Consider the following 20,875-nt stretch of genomic DNA (forward strand, 5'->3'; position numbering starts at 1 on the left):
TAACTGTGGCTGGTGCTGTACCATGTGTTCCAAAGGAGGCAGGAGGAAGAGCCAAGCTCTCCTGCCCACAGGCACAAACAGCAGCATTCAAACAACTCAAACAGCCTGGACAAGGGGAGACTGAGGGGATACCTCATGGTGTCTGCAGCTTCCTTGTGATGATAGCAGAGAGGCAGGCACTCATCTCTGTGGTGACCAGTGACAGGACCCAAGGGCATGGTCTGAAGTTGTGTCAGGGGAGGTTTAGGTTGGATATTAGAAAAGGTTCCTCACCCAGAGGGTGGTTGGGCACTGAACAGGCTCCCCAGGGCAGTGGTCACAGCACCAAGGCTGACAGAGCTCAAGAAGTGTTTGGATGATACTTCCAGGCACATGGTGTGGCTCTTGGGGATGGTCCTGTGCAGGGCAAGGGTTGGACATGACGATCTTTGTGGGTCCCATCCAACTCAGCATATTCTGCAACTCTGGGATTCTGTGAACTACAGGTAAGTGTCTGTGACAGGAGCAGTGACAGCAGCACAGGGACACTGTCCATGCTCTGGCTGCAGCATTTGAAAAGGCAGTTTCCAGAACTTCCTATTCTGACTTAGACCTGAAGATGCCATTTCCTTCTCCCAGCCCTAACCAAACTATACCAAGACAGTGTAGGATCCAGCCAGGGGATCCTGATGAAGGTCTGAGGTCACTTACCTGCCCCCAGAGTGCACAGCTTTGCAGTTTTCCCTGTCCAAGGAAACATCCCTGTAGCCAGGCTGCACCTTCACTCAGTCTGATCCCTTCTTGCTAAATCTTTTCCAAACAAACCTTCAGTGCATCTGCACAGAGTGGGCTGCTTCTCATTCTGTAAACAGCTTGAAAGGTCAGGATCAGAGGGTTTTAAGAAACACACACTGGTATCAGCCTTGCCTCTGAAATGGATGAGGACAAATGTGCATAATTAGGGAGATTTTCCCGGTTTAGAAACTAAGCAGAAAACTTGAGATTTTCTTACCTTCACAAGCAAAACAAAGTTACTTTCAAGTTAAGCATGAGAGAAAGAAGAAATTGACATCAAAGGGGAAAAAGGAATTGATTACAGTAGAGCAAAAAAGCTCAATGACTGTAAAGGGAGAAATTTTGAGATTTTTTTTTAATTAAGGCCGCTAAAAACTAAGAATTATATTCTAGAAAGAGGAAGAATAAAGGGGGGAAAAGGGAGCCTTCCAGACCTACTTAATTATGAAGACATGTTAGAAATGCTCAAAAACGGTGTATGAATTACATCTGGCACAAACAAGACCCAGGAGAGAGTTTAATTAAATAAGTTTATTGTCTAACGCATACAGTTGTTACATCGCCGCTGTAAAGTGCGACAGGTTTCCAGCAGGAACTCCCCGTTCCCCTCTCCCTCCCATGAACACACTGCTTTAGGAACCAGACCTTGTTCTTCAGACTCACAAAAGCAAAGTGGACATGAAGTTTCAGTGGCACAGTTTTCACGAGTACGTGGTTTAACAGGAGTGCTGTGCCGCCCCTTGGGCGCGGCAGCGGCTGCCAGGCTGTCCCACAGGGGCCTGGAGGAGCACAGCACGCCCCAGGAGCAGCAAATCCACCACAGAACCAGCTCACAGGTGAGATGAGTATCAGCCGCCCATAAAACATTTGCTTGTCCACCCTTAGAGCCCAGAGAAAGGTGCCTGGGTGGAGACACCGCAAAGGAACAAGGACTGCTGAGTTCAGTGATGGGGAAATGGGAGTTAAAAAAGTATAAAAAATTAATGTAAAATACAGGTACAAATAAATTCTGTCAGGAATACTGGCATGTGGCAATCTGAACTCAGGGTTTTTTTTTCCTATTAAGGGCAGGGGAATTAATTTAACATTAATTGCTGTGTGCAAAGACATTTAGGGCTCTCAAACTGATACATGTTACCATCTCACTGTAGTGTCTGAACAGCAAGGTAGATGAATTGTTTCCAGCATTACAGGCAACACTAGATAATACTTAAACAAGATAATGTAAACTTTATTCTTAAGGCAGCTGGTACTAATGCTGCACACAGGCATTGCTCAATGCCCATTACAGTAATGGGACACGTAGCACTTGAAAACAAGTCAAAAGAAAAGAGCATTATTCGACTAAATGATGCATGTTGTCAAAATACTTTCCCTTTCACACCAACCATGAAACATTTGGACATCTAGAAAAATAATGCACCTACTCCTCCAACTTCGGCCTGTTCTTTTACAAATATTTCAAAATACTGATAAATAATAGTGACTGCAAGCAGGATGCCAGTGCCAGAGCCGATGGCTCCCAGAAAGTCAGCCAGTACTGAGAGGGCCCCGATGCACAAACCACCAAACGCAGCTGCTGTAGGGATATACCTGTACCAAGGGGAAAACAGGAAAGAAAAGGGTATTCACAACCACAGATTTTCATCTGAGAGTTCTACCAATGTATCTACTATGAAAACAACCAACTAAAACAAACTGAAAGAGGGCAGGGTTAGATTAGATGTCAGGAAGAAATTCTGTACTGTGAGGGTTCTGAGGCCCTGGCACAGGTTGCCCAGAGAAGCTGTGGATGCACCATCCCTGGAAATGTTCAAGGCCAGACTGGATGGGGTTCTGAGCGACCTGGTCTAGTGGAAAGTGTCTCTGCCCATAGCAGGGGAGTTGGACAAGATGAGCTTGAAGGTCCTGTCCAACCCAAACCATTCAGTGATTCTATGAACATCAAGTAATAAATTTAGTGTTGCAAATGCACCACTGCCACGAGCTCTTCCTGTCTTCCATCTTTGCACAAAGTTGAAACTAAAATAAATATTCACTGATAGGAAACTGAATGCTGGCAAAGCTTTTCAATTCATAATTTTAACAACTTTACAAATGTGCAATGGAAGCTCCACAGGACTAAGAGTAACTGCTTTGACAAAGGGTCAATATAAATTTCAACATAGCTCTGCAGGCTTTACATAATATGTAAAATATTGGTAGTGCCACGCTAGGTCAGTGATGGTACATTAGACACCTGGGAGAATCAAGGCATCTTTCTTTTACAAACACAGAAGAGATTCAACTCAAATTTCCCCATTATGCCACTTAAAAAAAGAAGACTCTGCAGGTCCATCTCTAACTGACTGCTATAACATTTTGTGCTTAACTAGGAAAGGCAACAGATGAATGAGAAGAATCTTCCTTTTATAGTGGAAATGGATCTCAGATTTTTCTGAGAATATCTGCTCCAGCTGACACTTCTCCATCACTCTTCACCATCCAGCTGGAAGTCAGCATTTCCTTACCTGTTAAGCTCATGAACCATCGAGGTGTCCCTGTGGCCTCTCATCACCATTTGCTGTTCTTTGAGTTGCTTGGCAACCTGCAAGAAACATTGTTTTATGAAACTGCTGCAGTGTTTCACAGTCACCTGATATTTAGTGAGACCAACAACTGATCAGTCAGTAGCTGGTCAGTTCTGAATCAGAAGCAGTTTGAACACAGGCAGAACACCTACATCTTTTGCTGATGAACCAGACACCTCGATCCAAGTCTTGGAGAAGAACGCACAGGATCCCAACATAAATATTATATAAACTATTACATGGACAGGATCCTCAAATATTGCACCCATAGATTCTGGAGGGGACAAGTAGTAGCACAGGCCACCAACAGGGTAGGAGCGAGCAGGGCCACCACCACTGACATCCTGTGAGGGGAAGGAAAAAGCAGCAGTTATTTCTCACACACCTCCACATTCCTGTCCTGTATTTATAAAGGAATTCCTCTTCCATGTTTAAAACAGCTTTTACATACAAATGTTAAAAATCAAGTACTCCAGTTTTCTGCTGGTTAAATACCAAAGTTTGACAGTGTAGGAATATATACAAGGAATTTTATGCCGTTAAAATGTGATGAAGTACTTACTGCCCACTGTCCCAGTAAGTTCACCAGGAAGTTGCCGCTGAAACGAACAGACAACATCTGGGAGATGACGTAGAGGTTGGACACTAAGGCAGACTGCAGAATGATGGGAATGTTGGAGGTGTAGAAGAGCTTGATGGGATAGCTGCTGTACTGGCCACGGTACCGGGCAGACTTGATAGGTAAATCCACTCGGAATCCCTATGGGAAAGGACATCAATGCAAAAGGGTTACTTGCAGACAGAGGGTATTCCCAGCATGTCCCAAAGCTATTCCTGACCATGGAGTTCTTGCTAGATAAACAAGGAGTGCAAGGTCTGAGACTGCAAAGCCCAAATGCTTTCAGCTACGGCCTGGATTACAAATTTTAAGGATTTTTAAGTGTTACAGCTTGGTTGTATTACATTCTTTTTATATAAACAGTATTTCTCATCCACTAAATGATGCTCCTCTAAAATACATTTTATAGAACAAGGTTTGATAAAAGTCTGTAATGGCTTTTAACTAAACTAGCCAGTTACCAGCAGGCTCTTAAGTGGTAAGCCCAGTCTTCTGTTTTCTGGGGCAGGATCTTCTCTGTGGAGACCCAAAAAACCCACATGGACTTGAAAATGTGGTAATTCTTCCTGGGGTTTTTTTGTGTCAGCACTCAGACACAAATAAAAAAAACAAACAAAAAAATCATATTTTAGCCACACACACACACAAAACCCTCTCCATATGGATCCTCCTTTAGTGTCCATTTTAGTACATACTCAGATTTAAAAAGCACTAGCTAAGTGTTTCAAGAAAACTAGGGAAAAAACAAGAAGGTATGCATCAATTACACAGCTGTTTTCTAGAACAAATCTGTGTCATACACACCCCAAAGAAGCAAAGTACTCCAGCTCTGTCCAAAGCATGTTATTGGTGTGATGCAAACACTGCAGCTCCAGAGTTCATTTTTAGTAAAAATAACTCTCATAGTGTGTATGGCATTTAATGGAATGTGAGACTGCAGGCTGCGTATCCATAGGCCTGGCTACAGAATTTATCACTGAGTTCTCAGAGGAATGTTATTGAAATAACAATATTGGGGATATTCCTTACTCAAAGTTAAGACACTTCAGCTATTCTGGTTTCAACTTTCCCATCTTTTCCCAGTGACTGCAGTGTCCAGGGTCCATGTGCACTTCTGCCTGTGAAGAGGTGCTGTGAGGAATTTTACCTGGAAATAGATGACCACAGCAAACACAAACACTGTAGCAATGAGGTTCATGAGATTGGGCAGGTTCTGCCGGTAAAAGGCCTCCCGCAGCGCCCGCACTTTGTCGGTCCGTGTAGCCAGGAGATGGAATAATGCAATCACAGCTCCCTCAAACTCTGTTCCTGCATGAAGCAGAAAAGGAAAAGAAATTTTAATCTCAGAATTAAAAACACTAAAACAAAAAAAAATCAAAACAAACCAAAAACTTTCTTCCAGAAATTTTAAGAATGGCACACAAAAAATATGGCACGATAGGACCTGTTACAACAAATATGTCACAATATAGGATTCTGCTTGAGCTTATGTAATGTAGAATAATCTACTAAAACACTGTTCCTGGTTCAAAAAATCATCCAAGTCACACCATGAAAGAATTCTCTTTTCCTTTCTTTTCTAGGGGCTGGAGGATGATGGGAAGGTAGAAATAATAAATAAGGAGTAATGTAACTTCAGAAAAACATTAATAAAATGCAACAGAACTAGTAAAAATCAGGTGTAAATGAAAACAAACTAAAAACATAACTCAGGATTTCAAATTAATGCAGTAAACTAGTAAATTTCTTGACGTGAAGTGGCTGTATCTTAATGTGGTGTATCAGAGATCTCAGGACAACAAGATGTCATCAAAGGCTGGCTGAGAAATAAAGGGATTGCAGAACCAAACCAGCTTAAATTAATTCAGAGGCACAAACTACATATGTGTTCTATAGCAACATACAACAGTTGGATCAACAAGGCTGGTGAAGGGACTGAAGCATAAGTGCTGTGGGGAGAGGCTGAGGGAGCTGGGGGTGTTTAGCCTGGAGAAGAGGAGGCTCAGAGGTGACCTCAGCACTGTCTAGAACTACCTGAAGGGAAGTTCTGGCCAGGTGGGGGTTGGTCTCTTCTCCCAGGCACTCAGCAATAGGACAAGGGGGCATGGGCTCAAGCTCTGCCAGAGGAAATTGAAGCTGGAGATCAGAAAAAAATTATTTCCAGAGAGAGTCAACAGGCATTGGAATGTGGCCTGCCCAGAGAAGGGGTGGATTCACCATCCCTGGAGGTTTTCAAACAGACTGGACGTGGCGCTGAGTGCCATGATCTGGTAAAGGGACTGGAGTTGGACCAAGGGTTGGACTTGATGATCTCGGAGGTCTTTTCCAACCCAATCCATTCTATGATTCTATGATCAGGAAAAACTCCTCTGAATGTACAGCTTTTCCTATCTTCTCTATTTCTGTGGACTAAAAGATGCTAAAGCAAAACTATTTCAGTTTGGAAATCCAAAATCTTCATCAAGGGGTTTCCAGTCCCATTTGAACTGCTGTGATTCAGATCAGCAAAGGCAAACTTGTAGGTTATTAATCTTCATGTAAGTCAGACAACATTTCCATCTTCAAAGTTCACTGCACTACTGGCTTCAGATGCTCATCCTCACACATTAAAACTCTTTTTGAGGAGCCATCCAACAGAGACCTGACAATGTATGTGTAGTGCACACCCACTGAAACACACTGTGACTGACTGGAGCAGCACACCCACCTCTGCCAGTGTTGATGGTAGTGGGACTGAAAGCCTTCCAGACAATGGTTTCACAGATATTGGTAGCAATGAACAGGGAAATGCCAGACCCCAAGCCATAACCTTTCTGCAGCAGCTCATCCAGCAGCAACACAATCAAACCAGCAACAAACAGCTGTGGGAAGAGAAACAAAACTGAGCAGAAACAAGAATAAATCAAGTAAAGAATTGTGTATTAATTCCCTGCTTCAGTATTTTCATCATATTGAAGAGGGATCATTACAATTTTCAGCTAATTATCATTCCTGCAGTAATTTTGCTACTTGCACATCTCACCTGGCAATGAGCTGTTTTCAACACAGATGGAGCAGATTACTCCCTAAGCACTTTTTTTTTTTTAAATCTTCATGTTCGTGATTTTACTGTTTTGTTCTACAAGAGAACGTCTCAAAGCTGCATCTGTGCCATTTAGTGAGAAGTCCTCCATGGCACTAAACTGCAGCTACTGCTTTCAAAGTCCACTAATTCCTGTGTTTTCACTTAAGCAGCCACTCCTATCTGAGATATTTTGGTATTAACTAACTCAGCTTTCTCCTCTGTTATGGAATATCTACAATTTCTCACATCTAGACAGATACAAAGGATGATGCTTTATAGCATTAAAAACAGACATAGAAGGACTTTCTTCCTTCCAGCTATACTGTATCCAACCAGTTTCAGTTACAAACAAAATAGCTCATTACAAACCTGAATTATAATAAGAAGACAAATTCCAGCACCCATTTCAGCAGGATCTCCATACATTCCAGTCATAACATACACAATGGCTTGCCCAATGGTAATAATCATCCCAAATACTAAAACAAGAGAGAAAGCAAATCCTTTAAAAAAGTCTGCCAAAGTCACCTACCAAAGAAATCTCATTTCTAGTATCACTTGGCTGCTTTCCCAAGAATAAAATATGCTTGGTAATTTTAACTGGAACAGTGCTTACATTTCTGAGCTCCATTGAACAAGGCTCTGTCTTTGGGAGTATCCCCAACTTCAATGATCTTTGCTCCTGCCAGCAGCTGCATGATCAGACCTGATGTCACGATGGGAGAGATGCCCAATTCCATCAAAGTACCTAAGCAGGGAGAAAAATTAATACAATTGCCATTCCTGCATCTCTCCTAAAGAATGAGATCTCTTGAAAGGTTTCTGATATGTAAAGAATATTCTGCATAACATTTCAAACATGCACATGCCTGTACAGGTATGAGAAAACAAAGACAGTTATCCCCTCACAAAATGCTGCTGTGTTACAATCTGTAATTTTGCAGGCAGCATGAAAACCCTATGTAGTTTTTAATTACAAATATTTTTGTGGAACCACACTAAAGGCCAATGCACATGGAAGCTCAGCTTTTTGGCATTTCCTTAAGAAACCTTCCACTGGACAGCATCCTGTCCCTGGCTGTTTATTCTGTCACATTTTCCACAAGTTTAATTTTGCAGACCTGAAAATATGCTGCAAATTTACAATGTCTGATAATGCCACCCTTGGAATCACTGACTCTAGTGAAAAGTTTAGGATTGAATGAGTTCTTAACAAAACAAAGACTATCAGTAAGGTGCTTTTTACTCTGCCAACTCACTGGCACAATGTCACCAAGGTATCAACTTCCCACCGTACACAGCTCAAACAGGGAGATATGACTCACAAAACACAGCACAGAGATGTTTATTCTATGATGTTCCTTAAAACCTGCTTGCATTTCCCTCTCAGTCACTTCATCTGGTGTAATAAAGCTGGGGCACCACTCACTCTGTTTGCATCCTCAGACTGAAGCACCTGCAGCATCAGAACTATCACCTGATACTCTAATTTGGAAATATTCTCAGCAAGGCCAGTTCCAGTGTCATAGAATCATAGAATCATAGAATGGATTGGGTTGGAAAAGACCTCTGAGATCATCAAGTCCAACCCTTGGTCCAACTCCAGTCCCTTTACCAGATCATGGCACTCAGTGCCATGGCCAATCTCAGTTTAAAAACCTCCAGGGAAGGTGAATCCACCACCTCTCTGGGCAGGCCATTCCAATGCCTGATTACTCTCTCTGGAAAGAATTTTTTTTCTGATCTCCAACTTAAATTTCCCCTGGCAGAGCTTGAGCCCATGCCCCCTTGTCCTATTGCTGAGTGCCTGGGAGAAGAGACCATCAGGTACCCTTCAGGTAGTTCTAGACAGTGCTGAGGTCACCTGAGCCTCCTCTTCTCCAGGCTGAACACCCCCAGCTCCCTCAGCCTCTCCCCACAGCACTTGTGCTCCAGCCCCTTCTCCAGCCTCGTTGCTCTTTTCTGGACCTGCTCCAGCCCCTCAAGATCTTTCCTGAACTGAGGGGCCCAGAACTGAACACAACACTCAAGGTGTGGCCTCCAGTACTGACACCTGCTTGAGTTCCATCAGAACTTAAGGGAGCAGAGCTGAATGGACACAAAGCAGTTAAACTCAGGACAACAGCTCACCTCTTGCCTGTACAATGTATTCTCCCATCTCAATACAGAATCTTTCTCCCACATCGTCTTTCTCAAGCAACAGCATTCCAAGAAATTACTCTTTGAAATCTTAAGTTGTCCTTCAGCTAACACCAGGAAGTTTTCTCTTATCTGAAGATGCTTACAAAACTAAAATGTTGAAAATGTGGACTAGTATTATGAAACTAGAATTACCAAGTGATCAAACTTTCCACATCTCTTAAGCTGGAACTTTAAAGAAAAAAGGGCTGGGTAAGAACACATTTTATAAGCTGAATATTTAGTTAAGCCAGATCAAAGCACTTGGTCATCATCTTTTCCATGGTCACCCAAAGGACCCAAATAATGCACATTTTTTTTCTGAAGTCACAATATCCACTGAGCAGATCCAAAAGAATCAGCTCACAATTCAATTCTGTACATTGAAGTGCAGCTCTGCTCTTGTGTAGTACAGGAGTGTTCCATCATAAAATTGCTCAGAAAAATTTTAATAAACAACTATTTAGCCACTGCAGACTTGTAGCGTCTCAAAGAGGACCAGGGACAAGCAAAGCATGGTCTGTAACATCATACGGAAGATGAAAAGAAAAAGCAATATACAATTTGTGGCACCTCACTGATCTGTTCAGACATTCCTTCTGATCTTTTCAACCAGTTCTTAAGCCATCAGGTCTTCCCTCTTAATCCCACAACAGTTTAATTTCCTGAAAAGCCTTTAATAAATAATCTGAATTCCACAAAGGGTTTTTTATCACCTCTCCTATTGTCTGGAGTCTTCATTGCTGGCTAACTACCAGCATCCTCATTTCAGCTCTAATGTTTAAAAACTTTAAGCATTATTGCACAATTATTTTCCCCTTTTTTTTTTAGTGTTTTCCCTGCTATGAAAATGTAAAATGTGAAAGCATTGAAGTCATTATTGTAACTTGGTTCTTTCATACTTGTATCTTAGAGTTTACATGTTAAGCATTACATCATCTCTCACGGAAATCTCTACTTCTCCAACAGCCAGAAAAGCAGGATGTCCAGGAGCCCTTATCTCAAATCCTCCAATGACTTCTAGTCAGTTAAGTGAAAACTCACTTTCCCACTCCTGCTTTTTATTGCTTTCAGTCTCTCTAGTCTTCTCCTGGCCCGTTACCCTTCTGTCTGAGCAGCGGCAGCATATTTAGTCTCATACACTGCTAGTGAGACACAGAACTCTATGTGCAAATTCTGCAGAAGGGTTTGAAGCAGACAACTTATTTACCTTAATTTATTATCTTCACTGCCATTCCTAAATAAACAGTACCCTCACGTTAGAGGGTTCCACTGATTTTCTTACTTCCAGCCAATTTTCCAAGCCACAGATGAGATCAGTGTCCTCATTTAGAGTCATGCATGACAGGTCACCCATCTTAAGTTTCAGACTTCTAGCATTAGTTTGAGTCTTCTTAAACATTTGGTTGGGTTCCACTTTAGTACTCTAAAATTTAAAGTTAGTTTGGTTTTGCTAAAGTTTATGCCTAATGATCTCTGCCTTTGGCTTTCCCACCTATGGAATTACTGACCCATAACTTTGCCAAACTATTATGAGGTGTGACTGACTCGGACACATAAAGTATTTTCCAGTCAACACTCTCACATTGCACATTAATGCTGTTCCTAACTGGAAAGCCAGAAGATTCCTTGTCCCACATATTAATTAGAAAGGGACTGCTCTACAATCCTAAGGGGAATTATCCCAAAATTTGAGAATCAAGATTAATCTCACCTGCCTGTCAAAAGAAATCCCACTCCTAAGGCAAAGTACTCCTCAAGTACCAATTTTAATTTTATCTGTGTTAAGAACTTTACAAAGTGTTTCAACATGACATTCTGGGTTGTATGACATTTAACAGCTGGCTGTTTTCCTCCTGGTCTGTTTATCTTGACAGAAAACAGAGAAAGGAATAACCCACTGACCTCTGTTTGACGCAAGAATGACTCGCATCCAGTAGAAGGGATCTGCAGAATCTGATGACATGATTCCAAACAATGGGATCTGTCCAAGTGCACAGAAGTGTTCAACAGAAACACACAATTAGCATCCACTGCTACAAAAATCTTAACATGCAATGATTCAACTGTTACATTGTTTAATATCCTTTTTTTAATTAAACCAGAGGTACTGACACCATCTATTTTAATCCTCCAACTGGGAATATGACTCAGAAGACTCTACTAAGACCCTTCTACAGGAAAAAGCAGAAACCACTAGAAAGAAGAAGTTTAAATATTGAAATTCTACAGCTGGGAATACATTTTGAAATATCCCACATGGAACTGTCAAAGTTAGACAAGTTCATACAAAGCTTCCAATATTCTGTATGTCAATATTGAGGGATTTTCAGCTCTTTAAAACTCTTCCTAATCACAAACGTGGTAGACTTGAAACCCAGGCAATCTTACAGATGAATTCCTGAAAACTCTGGCCTGCACCATCTGTTTTCCCTATTCAGCTACTACAGTCTTTCATATAGATTCCAAGTTTTAATTGTACATATATCCAGCTTCCAGTAAACACAGATAAATTACATGTTGTTCTAGCTCTGGTATCATTCCCACCTTCCAAAAAACAAGTGCTGGGTTTTAGCCCTTAAACAGTCCTTCAGAGCTGAAAACAAAAACTATTAAACTACTTCTCCACAGTCTGGAATGGCTACATTAATGAATATAAGCTGAAAAGCCTAATTCTGAAAGGTACAGTTAATTTCAAATCTTCCAAGAGGTCTACAAGTTCTAAAAAATATGTACCAGGTAATACATGGATCCTCATTTCCTTCAACATCTAAATGTTCTTTAAAGAAAAACAAAAAAGCCTCCACTGTTTATAACAGGTTCTAGGAATGCCTACAGCTGTGAGTAATGAAGATCACACAAATGTTTACAAAGACCTGCATTTTGGAGGGGTTTTAGCCAACAACTTTGGCAGTATATTCACAAAAAAACCAAGTTCCAAATGTCAACACCTCACAAAAACATTCTCCTGCAATCTTTACAATCCATCAGCTTGTTCAAGAGGAATTGGGTAAAAACAGTCACTTTGATTTCATTTTCACTCTTGTCACTGCTAAAATTGAAATGTAGCTCTGAACAGAAGGTAAACAAAGCATCCAATTACTCTCTTTTTTTATGCTGCTCAATAAATAATTAGCTTGGCTGTTTACCCTGCAGCCACTACCATCATTTGAAGCAACCCTTGTAACAAGAAAAGAACATTATGTATTTCAGACTAAAGCAAAGGCACTGGTTTCTGAAAACATACACAATCAGTAATAAAGACTATCGCAGACAATGAGAACTGAACTTTAAATACTTAACTATAGAAATACATAAGTGAAACTGGCAGCTGAACACAAAACAAGAACTTCTCACACTTTTAGTGTATTTTTTATGTACAGAACACACATTTTGTGAGCACAGGAAACACAGACACCCACCTGGCAGCACACCAAGAAAATGAAGAGTGTGATGGCCGTCCATAGCACCTTCTCTCTGAACTGGATCTGCAGGACAGAGGGGAGATGAACGAGTTCATTGTGTATGGAACTTTCACTGCACTCTCATATCAGTACTAAATACTGTAGCATTAGAATTGAAACCAAACATATTGAACCAGAAGGATCATTTCTCACTGGAATTATTTTTAATACTATTTCAGATTTTAGAGAGAGGCAAAGATAACTTATGTGGGATCTGGCAGACAGCACAGTGACATTCAGTCAGTAGAATATATTTTATCTACAGTATTCTAAGACACTGTGCATTCACATAAAAGCAACAGTGTGGCTGCTGGACATACCAGAACAAACATGAAAGATTAACACAAAAAACTTATCTTCAGTGATTAGTGCTCTAGGCTTCAACAGATTGGAGGCTGTTTTGTAAGGCTGAAGTTATTAAACTAAAGCACTATTAAGTTTTTTAAGAGATTTAACTGCTATGGAGACAAGTGATAAAACCCAGAAGAACCATGAGTTTTGGACAGCAATTCAAAGTATTCCAAATTAAGTTTTCAGAAGGTGTTACAGGAAGCTTAAATTCACCATTATGTTCATGGACAAAGTGCAAAATAATTTTTAAAGACTCTTTGTTTCCCTCCAGGATACTTTTACTGATGTAGAGTGCATATTACTTTTAAAAGAATGCCAGATCAATGATCATTAGTCACTAATTCACTGAAGAAACTCTCAGGGTCACAGCGTTTGAGGCACCTGTAATTACTGCCAGGGTAAGAGAAGAATCACAAGATTTAAGTTTGAACCAGAGGACTACGCAAAGCTTGAGACAGAAGGAACTGCACTTGAAAAGACCAGAGAGAGCTGAGATGCAGCGTTAGGTTCAAGTTCCCACCTCTCCCCATGGACTGTAAACCTTTAGGTAAGTGTGTTCACTGTAGGCAAGAGCAGAGCAGCTCCTAAAACATGACATGAACTAACATGTGACAGAGATACAGCAGAAATGGCTGGAGCTCTGCCTCCAACCACTGAATCTGCCTGCAGAGAAGCAACAAGAACAGGGATTAGTGCCTGCTTTTTTATGTACTGAACACCCACAAATGAGAAACTACAGACCAAGGCAGCAGCAGCAGCACAGCTCAAGCAAAAGAAACCCCAGAAGGTGGTTACTTCTTAAGTGAAACCAGGCACTTAGAAGCAAAATAATCCAAGTAACTTATTTACTGATACTGCCTCACTCTTAAAAGAGGGCAGATGCTAAAAATACCTACAGTACAAAGTTATAAAAAGAAAAATAGTGACAGCAGCAAATAAATCCAAACAATACCTTGTGTTAGTGCTGACCCACTTTACCAAGTGCTGTCTGAATTTCACAATTCAGATTTTAAGCACAGACTTCTAAAACCAAAAATGCTTCACCAAATTCTCTCAGCAGCCTCAGTTAACCTTGGCTTTGGAGGCATCGGACAAGGTCTGCAACTGCTCTGGCTCTCCCTACAGCTGTGGTGAGTATCAGCATTAGAGGAATTCTGCATCACCCAAATCACAGTTATTCACAAGGAAAACAGCCTCTATGAGTCAAGAAGACAAAAAAGAAAGAGGAAGCATCCAAATCCATATGCCAGAACAGCAAAATACAGACTGGTACCAAAATATTCCAGCCACGAATGCTACAAGCACAGGGACAGTGCATTTCACCATCTGATTTGATTCAATTGGACATTTTCTTCCTTTGACATTTTCCTTAAATCGTGTGAAAATGAAAGGACTTAATCACCATCATCCTGGTGCTCTGAACAGCGTGTTCTCCTTAGAAAATCTGTGCATGAGGGAAATGTGAACCCATACTAGTAACTATGAAAGTAGCAATCGCTTCTGCTAATCAAGTTGGCCAAAACACAAGAGCAACACTCCCTAAAGACAGAAAAAAACTTCACTCATCAACAATAATGGCAAAATGATTCAGTGAGAGCCCAACTGAATCAAAACATCCTCTTCACTTAACAATCAATACAGGTTTAATGAAATGAGGTCTCTTTTTCCATTTAGTTATCTTCATTTCTTGTCCTGGCCTTAACCAATCCACTCATCATGCCTGCCAGTGGCAGCTTGCAAGGAAACAATAAATTACAAAGAATTACAGTTATATGGAATGGCCTGAGCCACTTGAGAGACTATACACAAACAAGAAACATGAGTTAAAGTGGTCAAAGGGCTGTTCAGCCTACAAAAGGTGTTCCCAGTTACATTTTCACTTGGAATCTGTGCAAAGCTGGCAACTGGCAGTCATCGTCTGGACAGCGACCTGGATAGCAGCAAAGTGACCTGAACAGAGGGGACAGGAATCTTGGCACCTCTCTGGGCATCCTTCAGCTGCTGAAGGAGGATAAGGGCAGACCAAACTTCCCTTCCTCTCTGGCAAATAACACCTGTCAGTAAGCTCTACAGAAATATCAGGATCTGTAGGTTTGTTTCAGCCTTCTCTCCTCACTCACCTCACCAGACAGAAGTGGAATAACCAGCTAATGCCAGATGGGCCATAAATCAGCACGAGGAGACTGCACCAAGGTTCACCTCTGCAGAGACAAACATGGGGACCTGTCACCCAGACCTGCTGCAACCTTAGCAGTGTCTGGCTCTGGAAACTCCTGTGCTGAAAACACCTTTGCCTGACCCAAACAGTTTGGTTAGAAACCTGTCCCAAGACTGAAAGATGCTGGAAAGCAACAAGGTAAGAGAGATGGAGCAAAGAGCCAGGAGATAAATCCCAATCTTCCCAAAAATCAATTCCAGAAAGGCATAATCAGCAGTTTTTACTGTATCTTCTCCATTCAATCCAGCAGGCTCAGCTATGGTCACTGGCACAAACCTCTCTGCATCCAGTTCTAACCTTTGGGAATCTCCAATCCACAAAAGAAGATCCTCTTGGATGGTGTCATGTTTCCAGCTAAGCATTTCCTTTTAAGAATATAAAAAACAACATATAGCTCCTAAGGAATTTTCATGGAAGTCATGACAATGCATATTAGATCAATTTGTCACTCTAATTAGAATATTTGTCACCACAGTGGTATGTGCCTGCTTGAGTTTAGGAAGTCATAAATGGTGGTGTTTGCTTGGGGATTTTTTGGGCAAGGCAGGTCTCTTTCTAATCTGTAGAAATCAACTAATTTTAACCTAGAAAATGTGCTGAGAAATGGGAGGAGTTCCTAGGGCTAGAGGGATGAGCTGTAAATGAACTCAGCTTATTGATTTCAGGTCAAAGAGAAATGTCAGGACCAGCAGGTGAACAGGGAGCAGTTAACCTGAACTGTATCACAGATCACCTTTCCAGTCCAGCAAGGTGAATCACAGCTATGGGAGTGGAAAATTATATGTGAGAAAGCAAGAACTAAATTTGTGGTTCTTGAATTGCAGTGCAACCCTTTTCAAGTAATATATAAGCCAGGTCAAAGCCAATAGTGAAAAATAAAGCTTGAAAACTCTGTTATATTAAAATAGATCCAGTCACATGAAGCAGAAACTAAATAAACTTAGCCTAGGAATGAGATTTTTAAAAAAAATTAGTCAGCAAAAATACTGAAGGGGACAACTTGTCAGAGGGCTGCTCAGAATTCATCATCATGGTAATCTTTTACCTTGACATAAGTTCCCCCTCCTCCAAAGAATATGTCCTACTTTAGGGCCCACTGTCTGCATTAAAACTGAAGCTTGGACTGGAATATCACAATATTCTCTTATCTGTGAACCAATAAAAGTAAGATCAAAACACAGCACTCACTTTTCTTTCCGGTTTCTGGATTTCAGGCAACACTGCACAGAATGGCTTAATAACTTCTAAAAATTTTACTGTTCCAGAACAACAAACACACACAAAAAAAGAAGAGAGAAAAATATATTAATGAACCTTTATGAATTCATAAAATTTCACAGTTTATTTAGTTTTTCAGCATTTCCAAAACTGTCTGAAAATTAATCCTCTTGAAACAGTTGAAAAGGCAAAAAAGTGAAAGAGAATTTTTGTTCTAATCAGATCTGACCCATTCCTTTTTCCACAGCTGGAATAATTTTAGAGAAAAAGTACTGTATATATCACCAGAAGTGAACTAAATTGTATTCCATCTAAAAATAAATGGCCTAGTACCAGTCTGTGCTAGTTAAACACAGAAGCAAAGGATTCTGACATCAAAAATTACCCATGTAGAGATTAGAATCTTGTGTTTTAGAGGAGTATTTAGCTGAAAAAACTAATTCAATCACTAAAATATGTTTAGAAATTGTAATTTAAATCACTGGAACACTTATTCTGATCAGAACTTTAGGGGATTTTATTTTAGCTTTTGGTATGTCTTTCTTTGCAATTTCTGCTTTAAAAACACAGGAAAGCTCAACAGTCTGAGCTCTTTTTCTGGAAAAAAAATTGAAATCAATTAAAAAATAAAATCAAAGCACACATGTTTAGTGGGGAATTTGTCCTCCAAAACCTGGACATTATTCCCAGCTTCAACACACTGGGACAGACACAGAAAACAACCAAAGACAATGCATTTATTACACTGTAGAATGCATTTATGGCACTGTAAGTAACACTTTGGTTGGAATGCCATGTTTAGATTCACACTTTGCTGTGACACAGCTCTCCTTTTCCCAGCCCAAGCCTTTGGGCAATTCACCAGGAGAGTGCATTTATTACCCTGGAGAATGCATTGATGGCACTGTTAAGGAACATTTTGGTTGGAATGCCACGTTTACATTTACACGGTGCTGTGACACAGCTCTCCTTTCTCCAGGATGGAGCCCTGGGCAGCCCATCAGAAGCTGCACAGAGGGTGGCACAGCCCCGAGGTGAGCACAGAAGCACAGAATGGGGCCAGTCTGGAAGTGGCTGCCCTGGTCCAACCTCGCTACTCAGGCAGGGCCATCCCGAGCACATGGCACAGGACTGTGTCCAGACAGTTCTGGAATATCTCCAGGGAGGGAGACTCCACAGCCTCTCTGGGGAGTCTATTCCAGTGCGCGGTCACTGCACAGGAGAGAAGTTCTTCCTCACGTTCAAGTGGCACTTCCCAGGCACCAGTTCCTGCCCATGTCCCATTGCTGGGCACCCCTGGGAGAGCCCGGTCCCCCCTCTGGCACCCTCACTGACAGATACTCACATGTGTGCGTGTGCAGTACATGGTATATGCACTATATATAGACCATACAGCGCGTACATATGGATGTACAGAGTAGAGCCTGCAATAATCCCCGCACACCCGAGCACCGCCGGCCTCCCGCCGTGCCCGCAGCCCCGCATCTGTGCGGGAGCACCTCCCGCCGGCCCGGCCCGGCCCGGCCCTGCCCTGCCCTGCCCTGCCCTGCCTGCGGCGGCACCGGCACCGGCGCTCGGCCCCACCTCCCCGTGCTGCGGCCGCGTCCCGCCCCGCGTCCCCGGGCCCGTCCCGTGCCTGTCCCTGTCCCTGTCCCTGTCCCTGTCCCTGTCCCTGTCCCTGTCCCTGTCCCTGTCGCTGTCCCGGCCCGCCCGCACTCACTGCCCATGGCGCTGCCGGCCCGGCCGCGCTCCCGGCGCTGTCCCCGACGCCGCCGCCGCCGCCGTCACGTGACGGGCGCTGCGGACGGGCCGCCCCGCCCCGCCCTGGCATCGGCCCCGCCCGGGGCGGGATCGCCCGCACGGAGCGGCCCGCGAGCCCTTCCCGGAGAGAGCGGCGGGCACGGCACCAGGGGAACCGGCATCGAGACAGGCACCGCGCCCCGGAGTGCCCCGCGCCGCCTTCCCGGGGCGGGATCGCCCGCACGGAGCGGCCCCCGCGCCCTTTCCCGGCGGGAGCGGCGGGCACCGGGCTGGGGGCACCGGTGCGGGACAGGCACCGCGCCCCCGCAGCGCCCCGCGCCACCTCCCCTCAGCCGTCCCGGGGCAGGAGCGCCTTCACGGAGCGGCCCCCGCGCCCTTCCCCGACGAGGCCGGCGGGCCGGGGGCACCGGCTGCGGGACAGGCACCGATGCGAGACAGGCATCGATGCGGGAGGGGCACCGGCTGCGGGACAAACACCGCACCCCCGCAGCGCCCCGCGCCGCCTCCCCTCAGCCGCCCCGGGGCGGGAGCGCCGCGCTCCGCTCGGCCTCGGCGACCTCGGGGAGGTTTCCGTGGGGCTGCGGCTACAGCGGTGCTCATGGGAAGAGCGCAGGTTTATTATCGGAGTGTTTTATTCACACCCCAATCCACCCGTGCTGGAGGGTGGATGTGATAAATCCTCCCAGGGTGAAAGGATATCGAGGCTCTGGAGCGTGTCCAGAGAAGCAGAACGGGCTGGAGCACAAGTCCTGAGGAGCAGCTGGGGATGTTTAGCTTGGAGAAAAGGAGGCTCAGGGGTGACTTTATCCCTCCACAACTCCCTGGAAGGAGGTGTAGCCAGATGGGGATCAGCCTCTTCTCCCAGGCAACCAACGACAGGACAAGAGGACACAGTCTCAAGCTGTGCTAGGGGAGGTTTAGGTTGGACATCAGGAGCAATTTCTTCATGGAAAGGGTGATTAGACATTGGAATGGGCTGCCCAGGGCAGTGGTGGAGTCACCATTCCTGGAGGTGTTCAAGGAAAGACAGGATGTGGCACTGAGTGTCCTGGTCTAGTTGACACAGTGGTGTTTGGTCATGGGTTGGACTTGATCTCAGAGGCCTTTTCCAACCCAATGGGTTCTGTGAAGTGAACCTGACAATGGAGACTGACTGGCAGTGGGTGTAATACCCATCCCAGCATCATCCCCATACCACCAAAACCAGTATCACACCTGCTACAGAAATCTCAATTACAACTTCAGGATTATCAGAATTTACTTCAGGATTTAGATATGACAATTCAAAATAGGATTTATTCTTTTTGAGTAACTCACCCAGTGCACAGGCTTGTATTCTTCCTGTGCAAGGTGAAGGTACCAAGAAAGAACACAAGATGGGTGAAGGATTAGGGCTCCTCGAAAAACTTGAATCTATATATATTTCTTTGCACTCTGCATTCCCTGAAAAATCCTCAGAACCAAGACCCTGCTACAATAACTTTAACCAATTTTGTGCAATAGTCTCCCTTATCTGAAATCACATAGAAAAGCTTTTTCTTCCAATTTATGTAGTCATAATTTTACAAATACTAATAAGCAGCTCTGCAGCAATGACTTTCACCTATAGTTCTTGAATAGTCTGATAAATGCCCGTACTTAATGGGCCTGGGACCTTACTTGTAGATTATAATCTCCAAATAATAGCTGGGTTAATAGCTGAGCTTCAGGAAATTTCTTGTAATTGCCCTTTGTTCAGAACTTATCTTAACTTAATGAACTTCTACAGGTCATCTTAACTTCTCACAGCAAACCCTCCTAAGTCCCTGGCCCTTGTTCTGGTGATTGATAAAATGTCCAGGAGGTTTCTTCAGTCCAAAACTGACACATGCACCACCTCAGGTGTGCTGAACAAATACTTATGTCACTTATGAGTGGGTTCCCAGTAAAGTAAAGGAGTAAAAAGAATCCAAATGAAGTATTGTTTTCTTTGCTTATTCAAAATACCACTGTGTTCAGAACTTTGCAGCTTCAAAATTGAGGTTAGATTTTTTAAAATCTAAACTAACAACACTGCTACTAAAATACTTGTTTTAAAATATTTGTTCTCCTGATGTGTTTGCTTCCTGGCACTGAGGGTTTCTGCTGCTTTTGATGAACTGCTCCACCCAACAGCTCACTCCTTCAGTGTCTGTTTTTTCTAGTCTCACACTTCTCTGAAAATCCTGACACACCACAATGCACAAGTCCTGTAACACTGTTTCTAGTTAGCTCTTCTGCTATCTTAGAGCACACAAAGCTTCACTTCTCCTTGTGTTAATGACCCACACCATTCTTCTGTCAAAGGGCTAGCTCTGTTAGCCACTCACCCAGCTCGTGTACCGTTCCATCTGGCACCTCCCTGAATTGCTTCCTGCACACTCAGGAAACTCACTCCCACTGTCAAGCAGTGCTTTCCCTGGTGCTTTTGCACGGCAAAGGTTCTTTAACCAGAGGGTGGCTGGTCATTGGAATGGGCTCCCCAGGGAAGTGGTCACAGCCCCAAGCCTGTCTGAGGCATCTGGACGCTTTCAGGCACATGGTGTGGTTTTGGGGCTGTCCTGTGCAGGACCAGGAGTGGGTCTCAGTGATCCTGGTGGATCGCTTCCAACTCAGGATATTCTACAACTCTCTGATTCC

The 20,875-nt window shown here is 43.3% G+C and overlaps 1 protein-coding gene across 1 annotated transcript; it reads right to left on the reverse strand.

The window, feature by feature from the left end:
• Positions 1-1,295: 1,295 nt before the first annotated feature.
• SEC61A2 (SEC61 translocon subunit alpha 2) lies at positions 1,296-18,266 on the reverse strand. The gene is made up of 12 exons (XM_071552801.1): positions 18,177-18,266; positions 16,427-16,494; positions 12,628-12,693; positions 11,111-11,189; positions 7,644-7,775; positions 7,397-7,506; positions 6,671-6,824; positions 5,111-5,271; positions 3,907-4,104; positions 3,497-3,688; positions 3,285-3,361; positions 1,296-2,367 (listed from the first exon to the last, which is right to left on the reverse strand). The coding sequence occupies exons 1-12, from the start codon at positions 18,181-18,183 to the stop codon at positions 2,181-2,183; spliced, it is 1,431 nt and encodes a 476-aa protein (XP_071408902.1). The 5' UTR covers positions 18,184-18,266; the 3' UTR covers positions 1,296-2,180.
• Between the last annotated feature and the right edge of the window lie 2,609 nt (positions 18,267-20,875).

The sequence above is a fragment of the Pithys albifrons genome, chromosome 3, assembly GCF_047495875.1.
Source record: "Pithys albifrons albifrons isolate INPA30051 chromosome 3, PitAlb_v1, whole genome shotgun sequence".
NCBI classification, from domain to species: Eukaryota; Metazoa; Chordata; class Aves; order Passeriformes; family Thamnophilidae; genus Pithys; species Pithys albifrons.